Genomic DNA, 25,678 nt, shown 5'->3' with positions numbered 1-25,678 from the left:
GTACCGTGCAATACATAGAATTATCATAGTATACAATTATCTTAGGCACTGCAGCTACAGCATATACAGTTGAAGTCAAAAGTTTACATACACCTTAGCCAAATACATTTAAACTCAGTTTTTCACAATTCCTAACATTTAATCCTAGAAAACATTCCCTGTCTTAGGTCAGTTAGGATCACTACTTTATCTTAAGAATGTGAAATGTCATAACAATAGTAGAGAGAATGATTTATTTCAGTTTTTATTTCTTTCATCACATTCCCAGTGGGTTAGAAGTTTACATACACTTTGTTAGTATTTGGTAGCATTGCCTTCAATTTGTTTAACTTGGGTCAAACGTTTTGGGTGGCCTTCCACAAGCTTCTCACAATAAGTTGCTTGAATTTTGTTCCGTTCTCCAGTCAGAACTGGTGTAACTGAGTCAGGTTTGTAGGCCTCCTTGCTTGCACATGCTTTTTCAGTTCTGCCCACAAGTTTTCTATCGGATTAAGGTCAGGGCTTTGTGATGGCCACTCCAATACCTTGACTTTGTTGTCCTTTAGCAATTTTTCCACAACTTTGGTGGTATGCTTGGGGTCATTTTCCATTTGGAAGACCCATTTGCGACCGAGCTTTAACTTCCTGGCTTATGTCTTGAGATGTTGCTTCAATATATCCACATGATTTTCCTTCTTCATGATGCCATCTGTTTTGTGAAGTGCACCAGTCCCTCCTGCAGCAAAGCACCCCCACAACATGATACTGCCACCCCCATGCTTCACGGTTGGGATTGAGTTCTTCGCCTTGCAAGCCTCAGCCTTTTTCCTCCAAACACAACGATGGTCATTATGGCCAAACAGTTCAATTTTTGTTTTTATCAGACCAGAGGATATTTCTCCAAAAAGTAACATCTTTGTCCCCATGTGCACTTGCAAACTGTAGTCTGGCTTTTTAATGGCGGTTTTGGAGCAGTGGCTTCTTCCTTGCTGAGCAGCCTTTCAGGTTATGTCGATATAGGACTCGTTTTACTGTGGATATAGATAATTGTCTACCTGTTTCCTCCAGCATCTTCACAAGGTCCTTTGCTGTTGTTCTGGGATTGATTTTCACTTTTTGTGCCAAAGTACATTCATCCCTAGGAGACAGAATGCGTCTCCTTCTTAAGCGGTATGAAAGCTGCGTGGTCCCGTGGTGTTTATACTTGCTTACTATTGTTTGTATAGATGAACTTGGTACCTTCAGGCGTTTGGAAATTGCTCCCAAGGATGAACCAAACTTGTGGAGGTCCACCATTTTTTTTCTAAGGTCTTGGCTGATTGCTTTTGATTTTGTTTGTAAACTTCTGACCCACCTGGAATTGTGATTATAGTCACTTAAAAGTGAACTAATCTGTCTGTAAACAATTGTTGGAAAAATTACTCATGTCATACACAAAGTAGATATCCTCAACATCTTGCCAAAACTATAGTTTGCTAATATGAAATCTGTGGAGTGGTTAAACATGAGTTTTAATGACTTCAACCTAAGTGTATGTAAACTTCTGACTTCAACTGTATATGCACCTGTGACTTTTCAAAGTTCAAGGTTCATTTTATTATCAAAGTATGCATGTACAATACAACTCTGATATTTGTCTTCCCCAGGTAGCTGTGAAATACAGATAAAAAAGAAGCTTTAGGGAGAAGTGCCTCAGAAAGGCAGTGTCCATTATTAATGACCTCCAGCACCCAGGGCATGCCCTTTTCTCACTGTTACCGTCGGGTAGGAGGTACAGAAGCCTGAATGGACACACTCAGCGATTCAGGAACAGCTTCTTCCCCTCTGCCACCCGATTCCTAAATGAACAATGAATCTTTTGGACAGTACCTCACATTTTTTAAATATACAGTATTTCTGTTTTTGCACTTTTTTAAAAATCTATTCAACATACATAATTGATTTACTTGTTTATATATGATTATTACTTTTATTTATTTTTCTCATTGAACTGCTGCTGCTAAATTAACAAATTTCATGTCACATGCCGGTGATAATAAAACTGATTTTGAACTTGCAGACCCCTGAATTCCTGACCCCACCCCCCGCGGAAAAAGAACAGTGACAATAACAACCCCTGACCCCCACCCCCGCAGAAAAAAAGACCGCAATAATAACAATCCCCGACCCTCACACCCACAGGAAATTAAACACAGCAACAATAACAATCCCGGACCCCCTTTTGCACTGTTCTGTATAATTGTGAGAGTGTAGTTTATTATAATGAAATGACGTTCAACAGATATAACCAAATCAATCCAACCCACCTGTAATGCATATTCAATGGCTCTTGCAAAGGTGCTCACTGTCAGGGGTGTAGCAGCACCAGGAATCACTTCACTGCAATAACCAAAACAAGACTTAATATGTTGTCTTAAAACCAACACACTATGAGGGGTGATTGACTCCTTCTACCTTAGGCCACAAACTTATCAATTTAAAAAAATCTAGCACATTTATTTTTCAACATAGTCCCCTCCTACGTTTACACACTTAGTCCAGCGGTCGTGGAGCATACGAATCTTGAACCTCCAGAAAGTGTCCACAGCAGGGGTGCTTGATAAGTTCGTGGCCTAAGGTAGAAGGAGATGAGTTATACGGCTCTCGTTACATGCACATGCAGTTCAACTCTTTGGGTGATTATGCAGAAAGTTTGAAGTTAACTCATCAGTTATTAACTCATCAGGGGTGATTGATAAGTTTGTGGCCTAAGGTAGGGGATGAGTTATTAACTTCAGACTTTCTGCATAATCACTCAGAGTTGACCTGCATGTGCATGTAACGAGAGCCGTATAACTCATCTCCTTCTACCTTAGGCCACAAACTTATCAATCACCCCTGCTGTGGACACTTTCTGGAGGTCCAAGATCCGTATTCTCCACGATTGCTGAACTGAGTATGTAAATGTAGGAGGGGACTATGCTGAAAAATAAACGTGCTAAGTTTTCTAAAATGGACTCCTTCTACCTTAGGCCACAAACTTATCAATCACCCCTCCTATATAAACTTTACTCGAGCTACTCTAACACTGGAGCATTTTACAACCACTAACTACTTAAAACTGAGTAGATTACCTCAGATGTGAGTAACTTTTGTCAACTCATGGATATACCTCAGGATACGTATAGCTTATTGTCTAAATTCAGAAAATATTAAGATAAACAATCAACACCGTGGAGATGGAATCACTGTTAGCATATTTGGTTTCCATCAAACAGTTAGTTTATTTCGATCGCTACTGGTTCTGTCAGACCTAAAAATATCATCCTCTTTTGATTTAAAATTTGGCTCACAACAACTGTTACATGCATTTGCATTCAAAACAGAATTTCCAAGCAATTAATGAATTCACATAGATGGAAATGCAAGAAAGCATTTATATTTCAATAAAGAGATGTGAAGTACAGAGGTCCCCCTCCCAGTAAATAAAATAGTAAATAATCGATTTTATGATATTTTTCTGTGAGTCATGTTAATTCAATTAATGGAGTATGGCAGAACATTCAATTTCTACGGAATGCTCATCCTCTCCCATGTGGAAACTTAAGGGTAATTCCCAAGTCTTCATTTCAGAGGTCCAGGAAATACCATCAATTCCATGAGATCAAGCTCCAAGTTTAGGAGCTTAAGCAGGAACTTGACATCACCACAGAACAAACTTGTTAAAAGGCAGATTGTGTTGAACAAAATACAACTTTTGATGGGTTAATAGGGTTGATTTGAAAATGCATTTGATATGACATATATGGACTCCCAAACAACATTGGGTAAGGCCCATCAGAATATATCCATTGGCTCAACTGCAAGTCAGGGAATAACAAAGTTCTAAGTGACAGAGAATGGTGTCATCTTTAAAGGTTGTTTCTCAGACTGAAGAGATTGTACAATGGAGTTATGTAGGGTTCAGTCCTAAGAGCACTGGTTAATATACACTCAGTAGCCACTTTACTAGGTCCTGAAACTCCATTGTGACTTTCATGATTAGCAGTCCAAAATCAATACGATACACCCAAAAGTATTCAGGAAGCAATAACTTTGTTGTCCAATGTTATTGGCCGTTAACATGAAGATTTTATTGGTTAACAAGACCCGAAATGTCTATTACAAACTGTCTTAAATACGCAAATGATAGGATTCAGAAGAGTACAGTTTCTGTTGGATCAGACTAGTCAACAGTCATATAAATTATTGCATTTCTTTGTTCAATCTTCAGAAAGTTTTGGTGACAGGAGCAAGCTGTTCTCCTTGCACACAAGTAAATAGAGTGATTGAGGAACTAGTGCAAGTTGTCAGAGTCCAGTTAATCCGAGAAAATCCTACTTGACCCATTGAATTCCTCCAGCAGTCTTTTTTGTTTTATATTCAAGCACCTGCAGTCTCAGTCCAGCTACAAGGGAAAGTTTACTTACATCACATGCCAGTAAGGGTTGAAATTAACCACTGGAATTGTAGTGGAGGGATATTTAATCACAAAATTCAAAAGGGAGCAGATAGTTAGAATAGTTTTATTCCAAGTTATTAAGTGTGCTATGATGATTCCTAACAATTAGAAAAATATTTGTAAATTCTGAAACCAAGAATGAGGTTTTACTTTATTCTGGAAGTAAACTAAGTTTGGTGTCAGAACTAAATAATTTATTCAGTTTATGTCTCTGCTCGGGAAGTACTGACGTGCCATGTGAGGGGTACTTCTACCCTAAATATTAATAGCCAGCAGCACAGAATTTGATGCAGTGAAAAGTTTCATAAAGCTATATTTTTGATGTTTGATTTTAGTTTTTTATTCAATAAGTTGACAGGAAAGGCCGAGAGCAATAAAATAATATGTACATATTGTGGCAGTTGTACAACTGTGAACAAAACAACTATCACACCTTTCATACTTCTAAGTCTTCACAAAGAAATTCAGAGCCAATGTACTGATTCTGAAATGTATATGTGGTTAGCACATAAGATATAGGAGCAGAAACGGGCCATTTGGCCCATTGAGTCTGCTCCACCATTCAATCATGGCTGATCCAATTCTTCCAGTCATCCCAACTCCCCTGCTTTCTCCCCATACCCTTTGATGCCTTGGAGAGCATTCTGACAGGCTGCATCACTGTCTGGTATGGAGGGGATACTGCACAGGACTGAAAGGAGCTGCAGAAGGTTGTAAATCTAGTCAGCTCCATCTTGGGTATTATCCTACAAAGTACCCAGGACATCTTCAGGGAGCAGTGTCTCGGAAAGGCAGTGTCCATTATTAAGAACCTCCTGCACCAGGGCGTGCCCTTTTCTTACTGCTACCATCAGGTAGGAGATACAGAAGCCTGAAGGCACACACTCAGCAATTCAGGGACAGCTTCTTCCCCTCTGCCATCCGATTCATAAATGGACATTGAATCTTTGAACACTACCCCAATTTTTTAAATTTAAATTTACAGTATTTGTTTTTTCACTTTTTTAAAAATCTATTCAACATACGTATACTGTAATTGATTTACTTGTTTATTTATTATTATTTTTATTTTATTTATTATTACTGCTTTTTCTCTGCTAGATTATGTATTACATTGAACCGCTGCTGCTAAGTAAATAAATTTCACGTCACATGCTGGGGATAATAAACCTGTTTCTGATTGTAATCAAGAACCTATCTATCTCTGCCTTAAATGCACCCAGTGACTTGGCCTCCACAGCCGCTCGTGGCAACAAATTCCTCAGATTTATCACCCTCTGAATAAAGTAATTTCTCTGCATTTCTGTTCTAACTGGGTGTCTTGCCCTCTTGTCCTTGACTCCTTACCATGGGAAATAACTTTGCCGTATCTAATCTATTCAGGCCTTTTAACATTTGGAATGTTTCTATGAGATCCCCCCTCATTCTCCTGAACTCCAGGGAATACAGCCCAAGAGCTGCCGGATATTCCTCATACGGTAACCCTTTCATTCCTGGAATCATTCTTGTGACTCTTCTCTGAACCCCCTCCAATATCAGTATATCCTTTCTAACATAGGGAGCACAAAACTGCACACAATATTCCAAGTGTGGTCTCACGAGTGCCTTATAGAGCCTCAACATTACATCCCTGCTCTTATACTTTATACCTCTAGAAATGGATGCCAACATTGCATTCGCCTTCTTCACCACTGACTCAACCTGGAGGTTAACCTTTAGGGTATCCTGCACAAGGGCTCACAAGTCCCTTTGCACCTCTGCATTTTGAATTCTCTCTCCATCTAAATAATATTCTGCCCATTTATTTCTTCCACCAAAGTGCATGACCATACACTTTCCAACATTTTATTTCATTTGCCACTGGTTTGCCCATTCCCTAAACTATCTAAGTCTCTCTGCAGGCTCTCTGTTTCCTCAAAACTACCCACTCCTCCACCTATCTTTGTATCATTGGCAAATTTAGCTACAAATCCACTAATCCCAAAGTCCAGATCATTGACATACATCGTAAAAAGCAGCACTCCCAACACCGACCTCTGTGGAACTCCACTGGTAACCAGTCAGCCAGAATAAGATCCCTTTATTCCCACTCTCTACTTTCTGCTGATCAACCGATACTCCACCCATGCTAGTAACTTCCCTGTAATTCCATGGGCTCTTATCTTGTTAAGCAGCCTCCTGTCCAGCACCTTGTCAAAGGCCTTCTGAAAATCCAAGTACACCAGATCCACTGCATCTCCTTTGTCTACGCTGCTTGTAATTTCCTCAAAAAATTGTAGTAGGTTAGTCTGGCAGTATTTTCCTTTCAAGAAAGCATGCTGGTTTTGGCCCATCTTGTCACATGCCTCCAGGTACTCCGTAATCTCATCCCTAGCTATTGATTCCAACAACTTTCCAACCACTAACATTAGGCTAACATATCTATAATTTCCTTTCTGCTACCTCCCACCCTTCTTAAATAGTGGAGTAACATTTGCAATTTTCCAGTCATCCGGTACTACCCTCAACTCTCTTTTACTGTTTATATACTTAAAAAAGCTTTTAGTATCTTCTTTGATATTAGTCACCAGCTTCCTTTCATAATACATCTTTTCCTTCCTAATGACCTTTTTCATTTCTTTCTACAAGTTTTTAAAAGCTTCCCAATCCTCTATCTTGCCACTAGCTTTGGCCTTATTGTTTTGCTTTTATTTTGGCAAGCTATTTAGGGTAGCAATCTTATTCATTATTTAAATCTGCCTGAGAGAGTCTAGAATTAATGTCACCAGTCCAAAAGCTCTACAGTCCCCACATCACTACACAATGGCAATGCATTAATGTGCTGATCACATTGCAATGGGAAATATATTTTCAAAAATGTGTTATTTTTATGATATCTTTTTAGATATCTGAAGGCCAACACTCCGGATTGTGACACAATAAAGGCTGATTTATACTTCTGCGTAGTAGCCTACACAAGTGGCGTACGTCGTTGTGAGCATTTATACCTGTACGTTGGTGTGTCTGCGTCGCTCTGCAATTCACCACCAAAACACTAGTTGGTGGTGGGGTTTCTATGCCACTGTGTTGAGTTTCTTCATGTTGAAACTCAACACAAAGAAACTCAAACTTCAAACAATGGCGACTGAAACTGAAGGAAGGTGAATTTTCTGTGCTTGTCCAGTCACTGAGAGACATGGATGAGGAACTGCATTTCAAATATTTTCGTATGTCAGCAGGTAGATTTGACGATTTGGTTCATTGTCTCCAACCATTTATTTCGCATCAGGGTATGCGCAGTATACTCAGAGATTGGCAATCACCATTTGAGTTTTAGCTTCGGGTCAAAGTCAACAGGCTGTAGCAGCTGGCTACAAACTGGTGTCAAGCACAGTGTCCTCCATAATTTTGGAGGTCTGTAAACCTTTATGGAAAGCATTGCAGCCAGAGTTCCTTCCCTGCCCTTCAGTCGCCCAATGGGAAGCTATTGCAGCGTAGGAGGAAATGCGATGCTACCAAGCGGACCAATCACAGTTGTTGCGGTCTGCATCGCCGCGACGCGTAGTTACATTTTTGGGGAGGTGCGCGTCAGGCTACGGCGTAGGGTGCGTGGCTACGGCGTAGGGTACGCAGCTGCGCCGTACCTACGGTATAGATTTGACGCAGAAAATTGGTCTTAAGGCTCCAGCTTAAAATTGAGCAAATACATTTTTCAGGTTGTTTTCTTAATGTCTGGCACACATATTGTGAGCCATATACTGACCCAAGAGGAGGAGAAATCTCTTCCCTCAGGGAGTAGTGAACACAATGGAGAAGCAGAGGCCATATTCCTGGTTATCGGTCATTGCCAGCATTGATTCTTCGGGTGCCCGTGTCAACTGAACTGGGTGCAACTTACAAACCTTTGCATCTGCGGGACTGGGGGCCAAGTGGCGAGCTGCAGACACCCGAGGAACCAACACTCCTACAAATGATAACGAGGGATACAGGCCAGCAGGGATTACTCAGCTATCAGTGATCAGAACACAGCGGAAACTGGCGGCCAGCATGACAGCCAACCTATCAGAACAAAGAGTCGAACCAATATAAGTGAGAGCACTGGGGAGAGACAAAACACAATTGTGCACTGATGATATCCCCTCGCCTGGTGACGAAACATTTGAAACCTAACCTCCTGGCTCGGTGAACAACCCTACAAGAAAGGTTTTGGATTATTTATTATTCATTATAGATTTCAAGTAAAATAAACTTTTATCACCAAGATCTGTGTGTTAGATTTTCTATTTCACTGGCATGAATCCTGAAAGCTGTGAGGTTGGTAGTACCCAACTCGACACATCTTTCCGAGGTCTCTGGGTTTGTTGTCTCTCTGGTTCAGTCTGAGATGCCCACAGACTCATTGAATCCCTACCTAGATCAAATTATCTGAAGCTCTCAATTGTGTTGAGAAATGCTAATGTGAACTTCAAAGACAACTTTAAAAATGTATGTCAAGCAAAGATCTGGCCAGGTGCAATGTCATAAACAAAATCAAAAGTGGGCAAAGTTTTGGTTGTTTGTGTTAAACTATTTGATTCGTATTGAATTGGAAACTAGAAATTGAGTACAATTTTGATTGACTCTCAACAGCTGATGGCAAATGACAACTCATATCTCTGAAATGACTTACAACACAATTACTGGGTGTAGTTTACAAGAAGGCAGTGAAATCCATTGAAGGATAAATACTTAAGTATGATTGTAGATGTGAAATGATTACCCATCATGCCAAACTGGTCAAATAGAGCAAATACGGTAATTTACATAAAAACTTCAACAACTTTTCAAGAAAGGAAACTGGTGGTAAGCTGCTTACCCTACGTTTGCAGTTGTCATCCATGCATAGTCAGTAGCCATGGCAGAGTCAAACTCGTGCATCAACTCAAACTCCGACACAGAGTTAAAAGATGTGATTGGTCTGGCCTGAAAAGTTAAACAATGACCATGAATATGTTGCTTAATGGAATTAGATACGTAATCTTAGAAAATAAGATTTATTTGTCTGTTATATCAGCATGCATGTAATAGGATTTCAATTCAAGGGTACAAGTATAATAATGTATAAGAATATAATATATCGTTATTATTGAATATAATACATACAATAATACAGTCCTGATGAAGGGTCTTGGCCCAAAACATTAACTCTTTAGTCTTTTCCATTGATGCTGCCTGGCCTGCCAAGTTCCTCCAGCATTTTGTGGGTGTTATTTTGATTTCCAGCATCCGCACATTTTTCTTGTGTTTATAATACATTCTCGGTTCAGGTTCTCACTTAGATCTCCCAGTTTAACTTGTGGAATATCAGTCCTCACGTTCAAAGGTCAGTGTAAACTTAATAAAACTGCGCCATTTGAAATCGCCTCAAAAGGCAAAAAGTAAACAGCAAGTGCTGTTTACGTCAACAACATTTAAGCAGGCGCACAAATAGGAAAGGTTTATAGTCCAAATGAGGCTAATGGGACTGGCAAAGATGGATATCTTGGTCAGCATGGATGAGTCGGGCAGAATGGCCTGCTTCCGTGCTGCATTACTCTCTGACCAGTTAACAGTTGTTTTTCATTACTGTTATCCGGAGTGTGTGCTGGGCCCACTACAATCTTTGATTTATGTTAATGGGTTAGTAGTGAGTACCCAGGATAAAGTGGAATATGGTAAATAATGAATTATTTATAGGACTGTTGAAGTTTGGGTGAAGACACAGATAGATCAAGGTTCCCAACATTTTTTACACCACGGACCAAGACCTGGACTAGATAAATAGGCAGACAAGGACAAATGGAACTAAAAAGAATAAAGTGAAGCAAGGCACTTTGGGAAAAAAATAAATGACAGGATAAACCAAGCAAATTATTTTTTTAATTCATTATGATTTTAGTTAATAGTTTTCAAATTATCAGGACACTGAGGAAAGATCTTAGTCTGAAACATTGTTTATCTCTCTCAATAGATTCTGCTCAGGGTAGCGGGGTGGGAAATATCCCTGCCAGAGGAGGTGAAAGGCACTCCTTCCCTCCGCTAGCTTGCAGACCACACTTAGGCAAGGTGTAGCACCTACTTAGCCCCCCAGCCCCACTCCCCCGGTCAAGGTCATGTGAAGCCATGGGAGCAGGTGGTGCATATCGCAAGTTCTGATTATGTGACCACTGACATCAGGGAGACAATTAAAGAGTATTGATAATGGCTGAGGTCAAATGCCATCTACAGATTTGCTGACGACACAACTATTGTTGGCAGAATTTCAGATATTGACCAAAAAGCGTACTTGAGTAAGATAGATCAGCTAGTTGAGGGTGTCACAGCAACAACCTTGTACTCAATGTCAGTAAGGCTAAAGAACTGATTTTGAACTTCAGGAAGGGTAAGGGAAGGGAACACACACCAGTCCTCATAGGGAGGTCAGAAGTGGAAAGAGTGAGCAATTTCAAGTTCCTGAGTGTCAATATCTTTGAGGGCCCAATGTATCAATGCGGTTACAAAAAAAGGCAGAGAAGCAGCTAATTTTCATGAGGAATTTGTGTAGATTTGGTATTTGTAGATGAACCATGGAAAGCATTCTGACTAGCTGCCTCACTATCCGTTATGGGGGGCGGAGGTGGTGTGCAGGAAGGACTAATGCACAGTATCGAAAGAAGCTGCAGAAAGTTGTGAACTCAGTCAGCTCCATCATAGGTACCAGCCTCCATAGCATCTAGGACATCTTCAAGGAGTGATGCCTCAAAAAGGCGACATCCATCAATGAGGTGGCACAGGAGCCTGTGGGGCACACACTCAACAATTCGGTATTAGCTTCTTCTTCTCTGCCATCAGATTTCTGAATGTACAATGAAACCATGAACACAACCTCACTACTTTTTTGCACTACTGATTTAACTATCATATGCATGTACTTACTGAAATTCAGTTTGTATTATATATTTCAATATATTGCTGCTGCAAAAGTAACAAATTTGACAACGTATGTCAGTGATATTAAACCTGATCCTGATTCTCCCATCTTGTAAAGACACCGCCCACTAGAAAGCAATGGCAAAACAACTTCTGTAGAGAAGTTTTCTGAGATCACTCATGGCATACGACAAGGCACATGATAAATAAAGATAGATGTGTCTGACTTGTTGAGTTCCTCCAATGCTTTGTGTGTGTTGCAGCTTTTTTTAAATATATTAACTTGAGAAATGGACCTTTGATTATCCCACACAGAGCATTTGTAAATATGCCAAACTTGCACTAGTATTTGGCCACACATTAACAACAGTTGGGGTGGAATAATGAATTAAAGTGGCAAGTATTTAATTAATTATCCCACTCCTAGTCTAACCTTGAAGTGGCTTCCTGTAGTGTTGCAAGGCCAAATACAAGCAATAGGAACAGCAGCTCATCTTCTATCTGTGTAGACTGTATCCTATTGGATTCAATACTGAACTTTCCAACCTTAGCTAACGTATTTTAGTCTATATCAGAAGTGGCAAGTTATGCCCATCATTTTTGCTTTTTTTTGTCCCTAATATACTCTAAGCTGCTGGTTATCTTCAAAGCTTTACCATTAGATAAACTTTGTATAATCTGTTGCTAATCTAGCCACTGCTTACCTGCCATCTAGTCTCAATCAATCTTCTCCCCACCATTTCTGCTACCTAAAAATAACTTGTTTCACTCTCTCTCCCACTTTTGATGATGGGTCTTCAGCTTAACATCTTGATTCTTTCTATTTTCCTGGATGTTGCTGGAACTGCTCATGGTTTCCAGCATTTTCTGGCTTCATTTCAGATTTCCACCATCTGTAGTTTCTTTGTTTGATTTTTATTTTCCAACAGCATTGATTTTTGAGTTTGTGTTTGGCTTTATTTGAAATATTTTCACCCAAACCCTCTATCTCAGCAATGTTTTAATTCCAGGAAGCTTCATCATCTGTTTGTTGTATAAAGGGAAGAGATTCCACACTTGTCCCAGTGTAATCAGTGGGGAGCGGCACTGACATTCTGTACTGGCTCCCTTCTATAACACTGTGTTGGACACGTGGCCAAGTGTGTTAAGTGATCTGAAGGTTGCTAGTTTGAGCCTCAGCTGTGGCAGCTTGAGCAAGGCACTTAATCACACATTGCTCTAGTGTCTATGCGAGGAGTGGCGACCCACACAGACTTCCAATCTGTGCCTCGTAAGGCATGAAAATGCCCGACATAGGCCTCTCATGGTCTGAATCAACGTTCCCTCCCTCCCCCTCCCATTATAGAGATGTTTCTGTACTCAGAAAAAGAAATGCTGCTAGTGTTGTCTTCTCTTCTTCTGCAACTCAGCTCTTACTATGGTTAATTACAAACTTTCACGCTATGAAAGCGAATAGTGACTTGAAGTCCTCAAGATAAGAGATTCTGCAGATGTTCGAAATGCAGAGTAACACACAGAAAATACTGGAGGAACTCACCAAGTCAGGTGGCATCTACGGAGAGCAAAAGAAAAACAGTCAACTTTTCAGGCTTAGATGCCTCATCAGAACAACATTAAACAGACAGACAAGGCCACTCAGCCCATCGAGTCTGCTCTGCCATTCCATCAAGGCTGATCCCAGATCCCATTCAATCCCATACACCTGCCTTCTCTCCATGTCCTTTGATGCCTTGACCAATCAGGAAACTATCAATTTCCACCTTAAACATACGCACGGACTTGGCCTCCACTGCAGTCCGTGGCAGAGCACATAGAATTCCTCAGATTCACTTCTCACTTGCTAAAAAAAATTTGTCCTTACCTCTATTCTAAAAGATCATTCCCCCCCTCCAAATTTTGAGATGGTACCCTCTAGTTCTGGATACCCCCACCAAAGGAAATATCTTCTCCATAGCCACCCTATCTAGTCCTTTCAAAATGTGGTAGGTTTCAATGAGATTCCCCCGCACACTTCTGAATTCCAGTGACCACAGACCAAAAGCTGCCAAAATGCTCCTCATATGTTAACCCTTCATTCCCAGAATCATCCTCATGAACCTCCTCTGGACTCTCTCCAATGACAACATGTCCTTTCTGAGATACGGGCCCAAAACTGTTAGCAATACTCCAAGTGCGGCCTGACTAGTATTTTATAGAGCCTCAGCATTATCTTCTTTCTTTTACATTCTGCTCCCCTTGAAATAAATACCAATATGCATTTGCCTCCTTACCACAGACTCAACCTGTAAATGAACCTTCTGGGAGTCTTGCATTAAGTCTTTGAAGTCCCTCTGTGCCTCTGATGTTTGAACCTTCTGCCCATTCAGATAATAGTTCACACTATTGCTTCATTTACCAAATTGCATTATCATATATTTCCCAACACTGTATTCCCTCTGCCATTTTTTTGTCCATTCTTCCAATTTGTCCAAGTCCTGCAATCACATTGCTTCCTCAGCACTACCTACACCTCCACATATCTTTGTATCAGCCGCAAACTTTGCCTCAAAGCCATTAGTTCCATTATCCAGATCATTGACAAACAATGTGAAAAGTAGCAGTCCCAATACTGACCCCTGAGGAACACCACTAGTCACCGGCAGCCAATCAGAAAAGGCCCCCTTTATTCCCACTTGCTGCCTCCTGCCTGACAGCCATTCCTCTATCCATGCCAGTATCTCTCCTGTAACATCATAGGATTTTATCTTAAGTAGCCTAATGTGTTGCTCTTTATCAAATGCCTTCTGAAAACCAAAGTAAATGACATCCACTGCCTCTCCTTTGTCCACCCTACTTGTTATTTCCTCAAAGAACTGTAACAGATTTGTCAGGTAAGATTTCCCTTTACAGAAACTATGCTGACTTTGACTTACTTTATCATTAGTCTCCAAGTACCCCAAAACTGCATCCTTAACAATAGACTCCCAACTCTTTCCCAACCACAGAGGTTAGAATAATTGGCCTATAATTTTCTTTCTTTTGTCTTCCTCCCTTCTTAAAGAGTGGAATGATATTTGCAGTCTTCCAGTATCATGCCAGAATGAAGTGTTTCTTGAATGATCATGACCAATGCATCCACTATCTCTTCAGCAACCTCTCTCAGGACTCTGGGTTGCAGTCCACCTGGTCCAGGTGACTTATCCACTTTAAGACCCTTGAGTTTGCCCAGCAATTTTTCCTTTGTAATAGCAATGGGCCTCACTCCAGCTCCCTGACACTCACGGACCTTTGGCACACAGCTATTGAATTGACTTCATTTCTTACATCCTTCACATACATGTGGAGTAAAAATCTTTACGTTATGTCTCCATCTAAATGTTTAATGTGCAATCATAGCAATTTATAATAAATATAACAGTGAATGTAACATAGAATACACTCAAATCAGCGTTAATCAGTCTAATGACCTGGTGAAAGAAGCTGTCTGGAGCCTGTTGCTCCTGACATTTATGCTGCAGTACTATTTCCCGGATGGTAGCAGCTGGAATAGATTGTGGTTGGGGTGACTCAGGTCCCCAGTGATCCTACAAGCCCTTTTTACACACCTGTCTTTGTAAATCTCCTAAATCATGGGAAGTTCACAACTACAGATGTGCTAGGCTGTCCGCACCACTCTCTGCAGAATCCTGCGATTAAGGGAGATACAGTTCCCATAGCAGGCAGTGATGCAGCCAGTCAGAATGCTCTCAATTCTGCTCCTGTACTTAGTTCTTAGGATTCTAGTGTCTTCCACAGTGAAGACAGATGCAAAGTACTTATTAAATTCATCTGCCATTCTTTGTCCCCCATTACTACCTCTCCAGCATCATTTTCCAGCGGTCCCATATCAACTCTCACCTTCCTTTTACTCTTTACATAATTGGAAAAAAAAACTTATGATATCCTGCTTTATATTATTGGCTAGTCTGCCCTCGTATTTCATCTTTTCCCTTCGTATGGCTTTTTAAAAATCTGCTTTTTGTTGGATTTTAAAAGCTTCCCAATCATCCAACTTCCCACTCACTTTTGCTATTTATATGCCCTTTCCTTGGCTTTTATGCAGTCCTTAACTTGCCTTGTGAGCCACAGTTGCCTACTCCTACCACTTAAGAACTTTTCCTCCTGTGGGACATATCTTTTTTGCGCCTTGTGAACTATCATCATCTTTAAGCCCACAGATTATTCATGTTTCATGATGCTGTAACTTTTGTAAAGTTTAAGTATTTTATTCTCAAGAGGTTTGGCTGGTCATAGTGGAAGTTGTTATTATATGTTACAGAAACACAGATGTGATAGTGTATCATTTGGAATTCTAAATAGGAAACTTTTACATCCAATCAAACATGCAATTTATTCCATTATTCTGTTATTCCATCTCAATGTTGTTTTCAACTCAATTCAAACCTTCAGCACAAGGGTTCATAAGGATATAAGAAATGCGAGCAGGAGTAGGCCATCTGGCCCATCAAGCCTACACCAGCACTCAATAAGATCATGGCTAATCTGGTTATGGACTCAGCTCCACATACCTGCCTTTTCTCCTTAATTCCCCCGCGATGCAAAAATCTGTCACAGTGTGTCTTAAATATATTTAAATGAGGTAGCCTCTATTGCTTCCCAGGCAGAAGAAATCTACAGATACACTATTCTCTGGGGGGAGAAAAAAAAAGTTTCTCCTCATCTCCATCCTAAGTCAACACTCAATGGCTATTTTTTTGGGGGCATACTTGCTCATTAATGCAAATATCTAATTAGCCAATCATGTGGCAGCAACTCAGTGCATAAAAGCTTGCAGACATGGTCCCGAGGTTCAGTTGCTGTTCAGACCAAATATCAGAATAGGGAAAAAATGTGATCTAAGTGACTTTAATTGCCGGTGTCAGACAGGGTGTGTTAAGAGTATCAAAACAGTCTTCAGAATTAAAAGAGAATGGTGGAAAAACAAAAAAAAATTCAGTGAGCAGCAGTTCTGCGGGTGAAAGTGCCTTGTTAATGAGGGTGGTCAAAGTTGCTGGTGAACGCAGCAGGCCAGGCAGCATCTCTAGGAAGAGGTACAGTCGACGTTTCAGGCCAAGACCCTCCGTCAGGACTAACTGAAGGAAGAGTGAGTAAGAGATTTGAAAGTGAGAGGGGGAGGGGGAGATCCAAAATGATGGGAGAAGACAGGAGGGGGAGGGATGGAGCCAAGAGCTGGACAGGTGATTGGCAAAAGGGATATGAGAGGATCATGGGACAGGAGGCCCAGGGAAAAGGAAAAGGGGGAGGGGGGGAAAACCCAGAGGATGGGCAAGGGGTATAGTGAGAGGGACAGAGGGAGAAAAAGGAGAGAGAGAGAGAGAGAGAGAGAGAGAGAGAGAAAGAATGTGTGTATATAAATAAATAACGGATGGGGTACGAGGGGGAGGTGGGGCATCAACCCCATTCATAATTTTATGTGTTTCGATAAGATCGCTTTTTTCCTTCAGAATTTCAGCAAGTATTGGCCCGGACAACTCAATCATTCCTTATAGGCTAACCCCTTCATCTCCAGATCCAACTTTGTGATCCACCACCAGCACCACCTCCAAAGCCAAAACATCTTTACTCCAGTAAGGAAGGTGCAGGTCAGATACATCACAAAGATAAAGTATTCTAAAGGGAGAATGAGGTAACCATGCGCGACAAGGGAAGTCAAATACAGCATAAAAGCAAAAGAGACGGCATATAACATAGGAAAAATTAGTAGGAAGTTAGAGGATTGGAAAGCTTTTAAAAAAAATCAGCAGAATGCAACTAAATAAGCCATAAGGAGAGGAAAGATGAAATATGAAGGCAAGAAAGCCAAAAATATCAAAGACGATAGCAAAAGTTTTTTTTCCCCAGATATATAAAGGGTAAAACAGAGGCAGGAGTGGATATTGAATCATTAGAAAATTACACTGGTGAGGTAGTAATAGGTATCAAAGAAATGGTGGACGAGCATAATAAGTATTCATTGTGGAAGACATTAGCAGTATACCAGAAATTTGAGTATGACGGTGGGGGGGGGGCGGGGGAGCCAGAAGTGAGTGTAGCCGCTATAACTAAAGAGAAGGTGCTTGAAAATCTGAAAGGTCTGAAATGAACTACACCCCAGGGTTCAGAAAGAGGCAGCTGAAGAAATTGCTGAGGCATTAGTAGAGATCTTTCAAGAATCACTTGATCTTTTATAGTTCTGGAGGTCTGGAAAACTGCAAATGTCACACCATTCTTTAAGAAGAGGGCAGAAGAAAGGAAATTATAGGCCAATTAACCTGATGTCAGTGATGCTGATGATGTTGGAGTCCATTATTGAGGATGAGGTCTTGGATGACTTAGACGCACATAATAAAATAGGCCAAAGTCAGCATGGTTTCTATGAGTGAAAATCTTGCCTGACAAATCTACTGGAATACTTTGAGGAAGTACCAGGCAGGATAGACAAAGGAGAGTCAGTGGGTGTTGTTTACTTGGATTTTCAGAAGGCCGCACATGAGACTTCTTAACAATATAAGAGGAAAAATACTAACACAGATAGAAGATTGGCTGATTGGTAGGAGGCAAAGAATTGGAATAAAGGGAAGATATTCTGGGTGGCTGCCAGTGACGAGTGGTGTTTGGCATGGTTTGGTTTTGGGACTGCTTCTTTTCACGCTACATGTCAATGATTTGGACTTGTGGCCAAGTTTGCAGATGATACAAAGATAAAGGAGGAGCAAGTAGTGTTGAGGAAGCAGGGAATCTGCAGAAGATCTTGGACACATTGGATGAATGGACAAAGAAGTGGCAGATTGAATATAGCGCAGGGAAGTTTATGTTCATGTACTTTGGTAGAAGGAATAAAGGTGCAGACTATTTTCTAATCATAGAGAAAATTCAAAAATCAGAGGTGCAAAGGGACTTCAGCGTTCTTGTGCAGGATTCCCTAACGGTTAACTTGTAGACTGAATCAGTGGTGAGGAAGGCAAATGCAATGTTAGCATTCATTTCAGAAGGGCTAGAATATAAGAGCAGAGACGTAATGCTGAAACTTCATAAGACATTGGTCACACTGGGAGTACAGTGAACAGATTGGGGCTCCTTATTTAAGAAAGGTTGTGCTGGTATTGCAGAGTGTCCAGAGGAGATTCACGCTAATGTTTCTGGGAGTGAAAGGGTTAATGTATTTGGAGCGTTTTATGGCTCTGGACCTGTACTTGCTGGTGTTTGGAAGAATGGGGGTGGGAGGGGTCGTCTCGTTGAAAACAATGGAATGTTGAAAGGCCTAAGCAGTGTGGGCGTGGAGCAGATATTTCCTATAGTTGGTGGGTCTAAGACCAGAGAGCACAGCCTCAGAATAGATGGACATCCTTTTAAGACAGAGATGAGAAAGAATTTCTTTTGCCAGAGAGTGGTGAATCGATGGGATTCAATGCCATGGATGGCTGTGGAGACCAGGTCATTGAGTACATTTAAATAGAAGTTGGCATGTTCCTAACTAGTCAGGGTGCGAAAGGTTACAGAGAGAAGGAGGGAGAGTGGGGTTGAGAGGGATAACAAATCAGCCACGATGAAATGGCAGATCAAAGCTGATGAGCAGAGTGGCTACTATGTCTTGTGGTCTTAAGATACTGAAGTCTTAATTCAAAATAGATTAAATTTGGTAGAAACAGAATAAAATAAGTGGAACATTTGATATTAATCTACGCACCATGTCTCTATTTATAGAAAATTAGTTTTATTTGTCACATGTACAAAGCATGCAATAAAATGTGTGGTTTTGTGTTAACAACCAATACCGTCCGAGGATGTGCTGTGGTCAGGACTAAACGAAGGGTCTCGGCCTGAAACATAGAAAAAAAATAGGTGCAGGAGTAGGCCATTCGGCCCTCCGAGCCTGCACCGCCATTTATTATGATCATGGCTGATCATCCAACTCAGAACCCCGCCCCAGCCTTCCCTCCATACCCTCTGATCCCCCTAGCCACAAGGGCCATATCTAACTCCCTCTTAAATATAGCCAATGAACTGGCCTCAACTGTTTCCTGTGGCAGAGAATTCCACAGATTCACCACTCTCTGTGTGAAGAAGTTTTTCCTAATCTCGGTCCTAAAAGGCTTCACCTCTATCCTCAAACTGTGGCCCCTCGTTCTGGACTTCCCCAACATCGGGAACAATCTTCCTGCATCTAGCCTGTCCAATCCCTTTAGGGTTTTATACGTTTCAATCAGATCCCCCCTCAATCTTCTAAATTCCAACGAGTACAAGTCCAGTTCATCCAGTCTTTCTTCATATGAAAGTCCTGCCATCCCAGGAATCAATCTGGTGAACCTTCTTTGTACTCCCTCTATGGCAAGGATGTCTTTCCTCAGATTAGGGGACCAAAACTGCACACAATACTCCAGGTGTGGTCTCACCAAGGCCTTGTACAACTGCAGTAGTACCTCCCTGCTCTTGTACTCGAATCCTCTTGCTATGAATGCCAGCATACCATTCACCTTTTTCACCGCCTGCTGTACCTGCATGCCCACTTTCAATGACTGGTGTATAATGACACCCAGGTCTCGTTGCACCTCCCCTTTTCCTAATCGGCCACCATTCAGATAATAATCTGTTTTCCTATTTCTGCCACCAAAGTGGACAACTTCACATTTATCCACATTAAATTGCATCTGCCATGAATTTGCCCACTCACCCAACCTATCCAAGTCACTCTGCATCCTCTTAGCATCCTCCTCACTGCTAACACTGCCACCCAGCTTCGTGTCATCCGCAAACTTGGAGATGCTGCATTTAATTCCCTCATCCAAGTCATTAATATATATTGTAAACAACTGGGGTCCCAGCACTGAGCCTTGCGGTACCCCACTAGTCACCGCCTGCCATTCTGAAACGTCGACTGTACCTCTTCCTAGAGATGCTGCCTGGCCTGCTGCGTTCACCAACTTTGATGTGTGTTGCTTGAATTTCCAGCATCTGCAGAATTCCTGTTGTTTGCGAAGTATAATAACAAATATCTTCCTCTGACTAAAATACCAACAAGCCTGGGGATCAAAATTCTTGAAACAATTTCTCTTTCAAATACAGTAGCAGTTTAAAATCATCTGTCGGCAGGTGATTTTAAGGATTACTGTCAATGAAGTAAGACTTAATTATCAAGGTAGATCTGCGTTGTTTTGATTGCACAATGTCATTACACTGTAAGTGTTGGCCTGTTGAAGAGTACGGGTAATGTAATGGGAAATTCTGACTCATTGTACTCTCAAGTTACTGCTCTGTGCTCCAGGTGCAGATGGCTGCGGTGGGAAGTTCAGTCCTTTCAGTTTGCACAAGAGGTTCGAGGTTATTTGTCACATGTGCATCGAAACATCCAAACACAAAGAAATGTGTCACAAACAAGTGAAAATCTGTAGAGGCTGGAAATCCCAGCAACACACACAAAATGCTGGAGGACCTCAGCAGGCCAGGCAGCACCTATGGAAAAGAGTAGGGTTGACGCTTCAGGCCGAGACCCTCCGGCAGGACTGGAGAAAAAAAGACGAGGAGTAGATTTTAAAGGTGGGGGAGGGGAGAGAGAAAAACACAAGGCGCTGGGTGAAACCTTGGGGGGTGGGGGAATGAAGTAAAGAGCTGTAAATTTGATTTGTGAAAGAGATGCAGGGCCGAAGAGAGGGGAATCCAACAGGAGAAAACGGAAGGCCGTGGAAAAAAGAAAGGAGAAGGAGCACCAGAGGGAGATGATGGGAATGCAAGGAAATAAGATGAAGGAGGGAAAAAGGGGATGGGGATTGGTGAAGGGTGGGCGGGGGGGGGGGGAGCTGGGCCATTACTGGAAGTTCAAGAAATCAATGTTCATGCCATCAGGTTGGACGCTACCCAGACTGAATATAAGGTGTTAGTACTCCAACTGAGTGTAGCCTGATTGTGACAGTAGAGGAGGCCATCGATTGACATATCGGAATGGGGATGGAAAGTCCAATTAAAATGGTGTCCACTGGGAGACCCCTGCTTGTTCTGGCGGACGGAGCGCGGGAACCCAACGAAACGATCTCCCAATTTACAAAAGGTCTCACCAATACACAGGAGACTACACCAAGAACTCACAGACTCACAAGTGAAGTGTTGCCTCACCTGGAGGGACTGTTTGGGGCCCTGAATGGTAGCAAGGGAGGAGGTGTAGGGTAGCTGTGGTACTTCCGCTTGCAAGGATAAGTGCCAGCTGGGAGATCAGTGGAGAGGAACAAATGGAACGGGAGTCCCTATGGAAATCAGAAAGTGGGGGTGGGAGAAGCAGAGAAAAACTATGTTTGGTGGAGGGATCCCATTGGAGATGGCGGGCATTTGAAGAATTATGTACTAAACGCGGAGGGTGGTGGGGTGGTAGATGAGGACAAGAGGAACCCTATCCCTGGTGGGGTGGCGGGAGGATGGGGTAAGAACAGACATGCGTGAAATGGAAGAGATGTGATTGAGGGCAGCATTGATGGTGGAGAAAGGGAAGCCCCTTTCTTTGAAAAAGGAGGACATCTCCTTCATTTGTCTCAACCATCAACTGCCCGTTGACGTGCTGGGGCCACCCACACGTGTCGGCACGCATCCGGTGCCAGCAGAGCATGCCCATAATTTAGTAATGTTTGGAATGTGGGACATTACTCGAGCGCCCGGAGGAAACTCACACAGTCACAAGGTGAACAGGCAAACTCTTTACGACAATAGCTGGAATTGAACCCCTGCTGTGATCGTAAGATTGGTGGTTCTTGTAAAGCATTATGCAAAGTGTGCTGGTCTTTTGCAGTATTTTAAAATAAAACATCTTACCTGCAGTAAATAAATGTGAGAGTCTTCTATTGCCCACTCAATATCCCTTGGAGCTCTGTAGAATTTTTGCACCTGGGGTACAAAGACATAGAAAATGTTCATGCCTTTACATCTGCTCATACTCTGGTGTGTATGCCTTTGTGAATATAGATTTGATATTTCCAATGTTATCTCAGTCTGGCCTCCACTGTACAGCTTTCATGCACTTCAGTTCCTTTGACGCCTTGCTGCCTATATTCCAGCTTGCACAAGTTTCTATGAACACACCAGTCCTGTACTCACTCCTGGTTGTCGATATAAAAACCTCTATCTGACAATACCCATCTCTAGCCCTGGCAACCCCTCCACTCTGACAATGTACCAGTATCTCTGTGTCCCTGGTCAAGAGTCTGTCTCTACTGTCATCATGCCTACAGCCTGTTGAGTCCTAACTTTTGTGAACTTCCTAAACCTTTCTGTCTCGCTTGTCAAATTCTCTTTCATAATCACCTCCTTGAAACATATACTAATATTTAATGAAGCCTGTGTGCTAATGATATTATTTCACTTCTAACATATCAACACAGAGGCACATACAGATGTCTACACTGATCGTTAGGATTGCAAAGCTATCAGTTCCATTCCCTTCTCCTTGATTCCTATACTGTACCCCTTTTCAAAGTAGATTTCTTATCAAAGTACATATATACAGTATAACCATATACAACCCTCTCACACATACCCTTTGTTTCTTTTTGCCATTAACTGACATTAAGGGATATGGCCCTACAGCTGAGTAACCAACTAGTTTGGGGTATGAGAGGAAGTACACAGCAAGGATGTGCAAACTCTACCCAGACAACACCCAAAGTCAAAAACAAAACAGGATTCCAGAAGCCGTGACGCATCAGCATTAAATTCTGCCTCACCATGCTACCCTTGTTCTGTATTTACCTTTGAACTCTTATTCCCAAATCCCAAATCACTCAATATAGAAATATGTTCAGGACATCGTTGCTGCCATTAACTGGTTGTCTATACATATAACATTACTGTTTATAAATAGACCAAGTTGATTAATATTAATTATATAGAATTAATGAGAGGCAAGTAGGGTAGATAGCCGGCGATTTTCTCCCCAGGTGGAAATATGAAATACAAGAGGTCACAGATTCGGGGGGGGGGGGGGATAGTTAAAAGGCATGTTTTTTTTTATATAACCAAGAGTGGCAGGTGCATAGAAGGGGAGGTGGCAGAAGTAGATATGACAGTAATGTAAGAGGCATTTAGACAGATGTACAAACAGGTAGGGGAATGGAGAGATACAGACTACGTGCAGGCAGATGGGATTAGTTAGGTCGCCAGCCTGTTCCCATGCCGCACTGTTTCTATATTCACCAATTCTAAATATTCTGCAAGAAACAGTACAAACCTGAAAGGCCACTTGTCCTAATTTCAGAATCATATCCTCTGTCATGCAGCATTCTGAAGCATCTGAAACTGAAGTGTTTTCAATCATAACTCCGCCTTCACCTGAAACTGTTAAAAGGCTCTGTTAAGTGTTGTGGAGAATATGCCTCATTTTCTCTAATCAATTTGGATTCAGACTCTGGTTTCCTTTATTTAATAATTCGGAGTGAAGGGCTAAAGTTGGAAGTAATTGTGGAGGGGGGAGGTGGTTGGAAGTGATCTTGTGGGGGAACTGGGGCTAGGGAGGGACAGAGAAGAACTGATTGTGGAGAGGTTCTGTGGTTAACTAGAGAGAGGAGGTTTAGTGTGCCTTAGTATAGTTCAGGGGCAAGATCCAGTTGAGAGTTCTGCACGTGATCACAAAGGAGTCCGTAGTCTGATAGTTGGAAAAGTCATGGGAGACTAACAGTTTGGGAGTTCATTGCAAAAATGATGAATGATTGCTATCAGGGCATGCTGAATGCTTATCAGTTTCTTATTGTCAGAGATTATACAGATGGACGGAGTAAAATTTACAGACAGAGCTTGTGTGTTGTACAAGAAATTAGACTTTTATATGACGTGAGTACAGTATGTCTTTATTAAATTGGAAAAGTGCAATTGTGCCGTTTCTAAGTGGGTTTGGGTTGAGGTTTGAAATGTTTAGCATTTTAAATCCAGCCTCAACAAAAACTCAGCTGTTTGTAGGGACTAGTTTTATTCCTCAGGGCTTCTAAAAGCCAGCAGGCACTGGTTTGCTGCCACCACTTACATGCTTGTCGGATCTGCTTCTGCTTTGTTCCAATTTCCTTCTTGAGGATGTGACATTGCCCTTTTGTACTGCACAAGAGGGTGATGGTGTCAGGGTCTGCAAGACCATTCACCACAGACTAGAGGAAAATATGAAAGATACAACATAAATCTGTTCACAAGTGTCTCTATTTTAAATTTAATTGTTGGCTTGAGGCCTGACTTAGGCTGGCTGTTTTAGTCAGGCAGCATTTAACACAGCATTATCTTCCCTTTTAAACCTCTTAATCCTTAACCTAAACTATGCCCTCAAGTTTTGGACTCGTCTACTAAGGAGGGAGGTTTCCTACTCCCTACCTTTTCAATGATCCTCAGTTTTATTTATGTCCATCAGGTTCCCCTCAGCCCCTCTCCTCATAATTAAAACACCAAATTCCAGGCAAGGTCCTGGTGAGCTCCTGTACCATCTGCAATACACACCCTTCCTCCTGCGTGGCAACCAGAAATGTACACAATTGTGAGATAGTTAATATTTTTTTAAAGTTTTTCATCACCTCCTTACCTTGGTGGTTATGTTAATTTTGTTGGAGAGGGTTTAAGTTAGCTTTGGCAGGAGAATGGGAACCCCAGAGTAAAAATCAGGAAGGGAATGCTGTTTTCTGCTGATGTAATGTTTTAGTAATCAAACATCAACACACCTCAGATGCTAAAAATATGAAAAAAGCAGAAAAAGCTGGTGATACTTTAAAACAAAGTAGGAACTGAATGGGTTATTCCGCCTTTGAAGCCTGCTCCACTATTCTGTACATTGCTAATCTTAAATCTTGGTTCCATATTCTTTCCCTCTTTCACATACTTCTGTCTTTGCTGTTTAGAAAAGAGTCTCCATCCTAAATATATTCAGAGACTTGGTGGAGAATTCCACCAGTTCACCACTGAAAGGCCCAGATAGAGTGGACATGGAGGGGACGTCTCCAATATTGGAAGAATCTGGGACTAGAAGGCACAGCCTCAGAATTAAAGGACGTCCCTTTAGAACAGAGATGAGGAGGAATTCCTTTAGCCAGAGGTTGGTGAAGCTGTAGAATTTATTCCCACAAAAAGCTGAGGAGACCAAATCATTGGATATATTTAAAGCCGAGGTTAGTAGATTCTTGTCTAGTTGGGGCTTCAAAGGTCATGGAGCAAAGGCAGAAAATTGAGGTTGAATGGGATAATAAACTGCTTGAATGCTGGAGTAGGGACCGAATGGCCTTGTTACGCTCATATGTCCTATGGTCTCTAAGTAAACAATTGCCTCCTCATGTCAGTTCCAATCCTTTA

General features: G+C 41.6%; 1 protein-coding gene across 6 annotated transcripts in view; it reads right to left on the bottom strand.

Moving 5' to 3' along the window:
- The window catches only part of LOC134356311 (uncharacterized phosphotransferase YvkC-like), a 233,257-nt gene that overhangs the window by 94,974 nt on the left and 112,605 nt on the right, over window positions 1-25,678 (bottom strand). For 5 of the 6 annotated variants that reach the window (XM_063067179.1, XM_063067180.1, XM_063067181.1 and 2 more), the window contains 5 exons: window positions 24,378-24,495; window positions 23,589-23,695; window positions 22,178-22,249; window positions 9,294-9,400; window positions 2,286-2,358 (listed from right to left, as the gene is read on the bottom strand). In XM_063067179.1, the coding sequence (XP_062923249.1) occupies window positions 2,286-2,358; window positions 9,294-9,400; window positions 22,178-22,249; window positions 23,589-23,695; window positions 24,378-24,495 (477 nt within the window). The remainder of the gene's footprint in view (window positions 1-2,285; window positions 2,359-9,293; window positions 9,401-22,177; window positions 22,250-23,588; window positions 23,696-24,377; window positions 24,496-25,678) is intronic. The other variant, XM_063067178.1, reaches the window with a different exon arrangement.

The sequence above is a fragment of the Mobula hypostoma genome, chromosome 14, assembly GCF_963921235.1.
Source record: "Mobula hypostoma chromosome 14, sMobHyp1.1, whole genome shotgun sequence".
Lineage (NCBI taxonomy): Eukaryota > Metazoa > Chordata > Chondrichthyes > Myliobatiformes > Myliobatidae > Mobula > Mobula hypostoma.
This window is presented reverse-complemented; position numbering and strand designations above follow the sequence as displayed.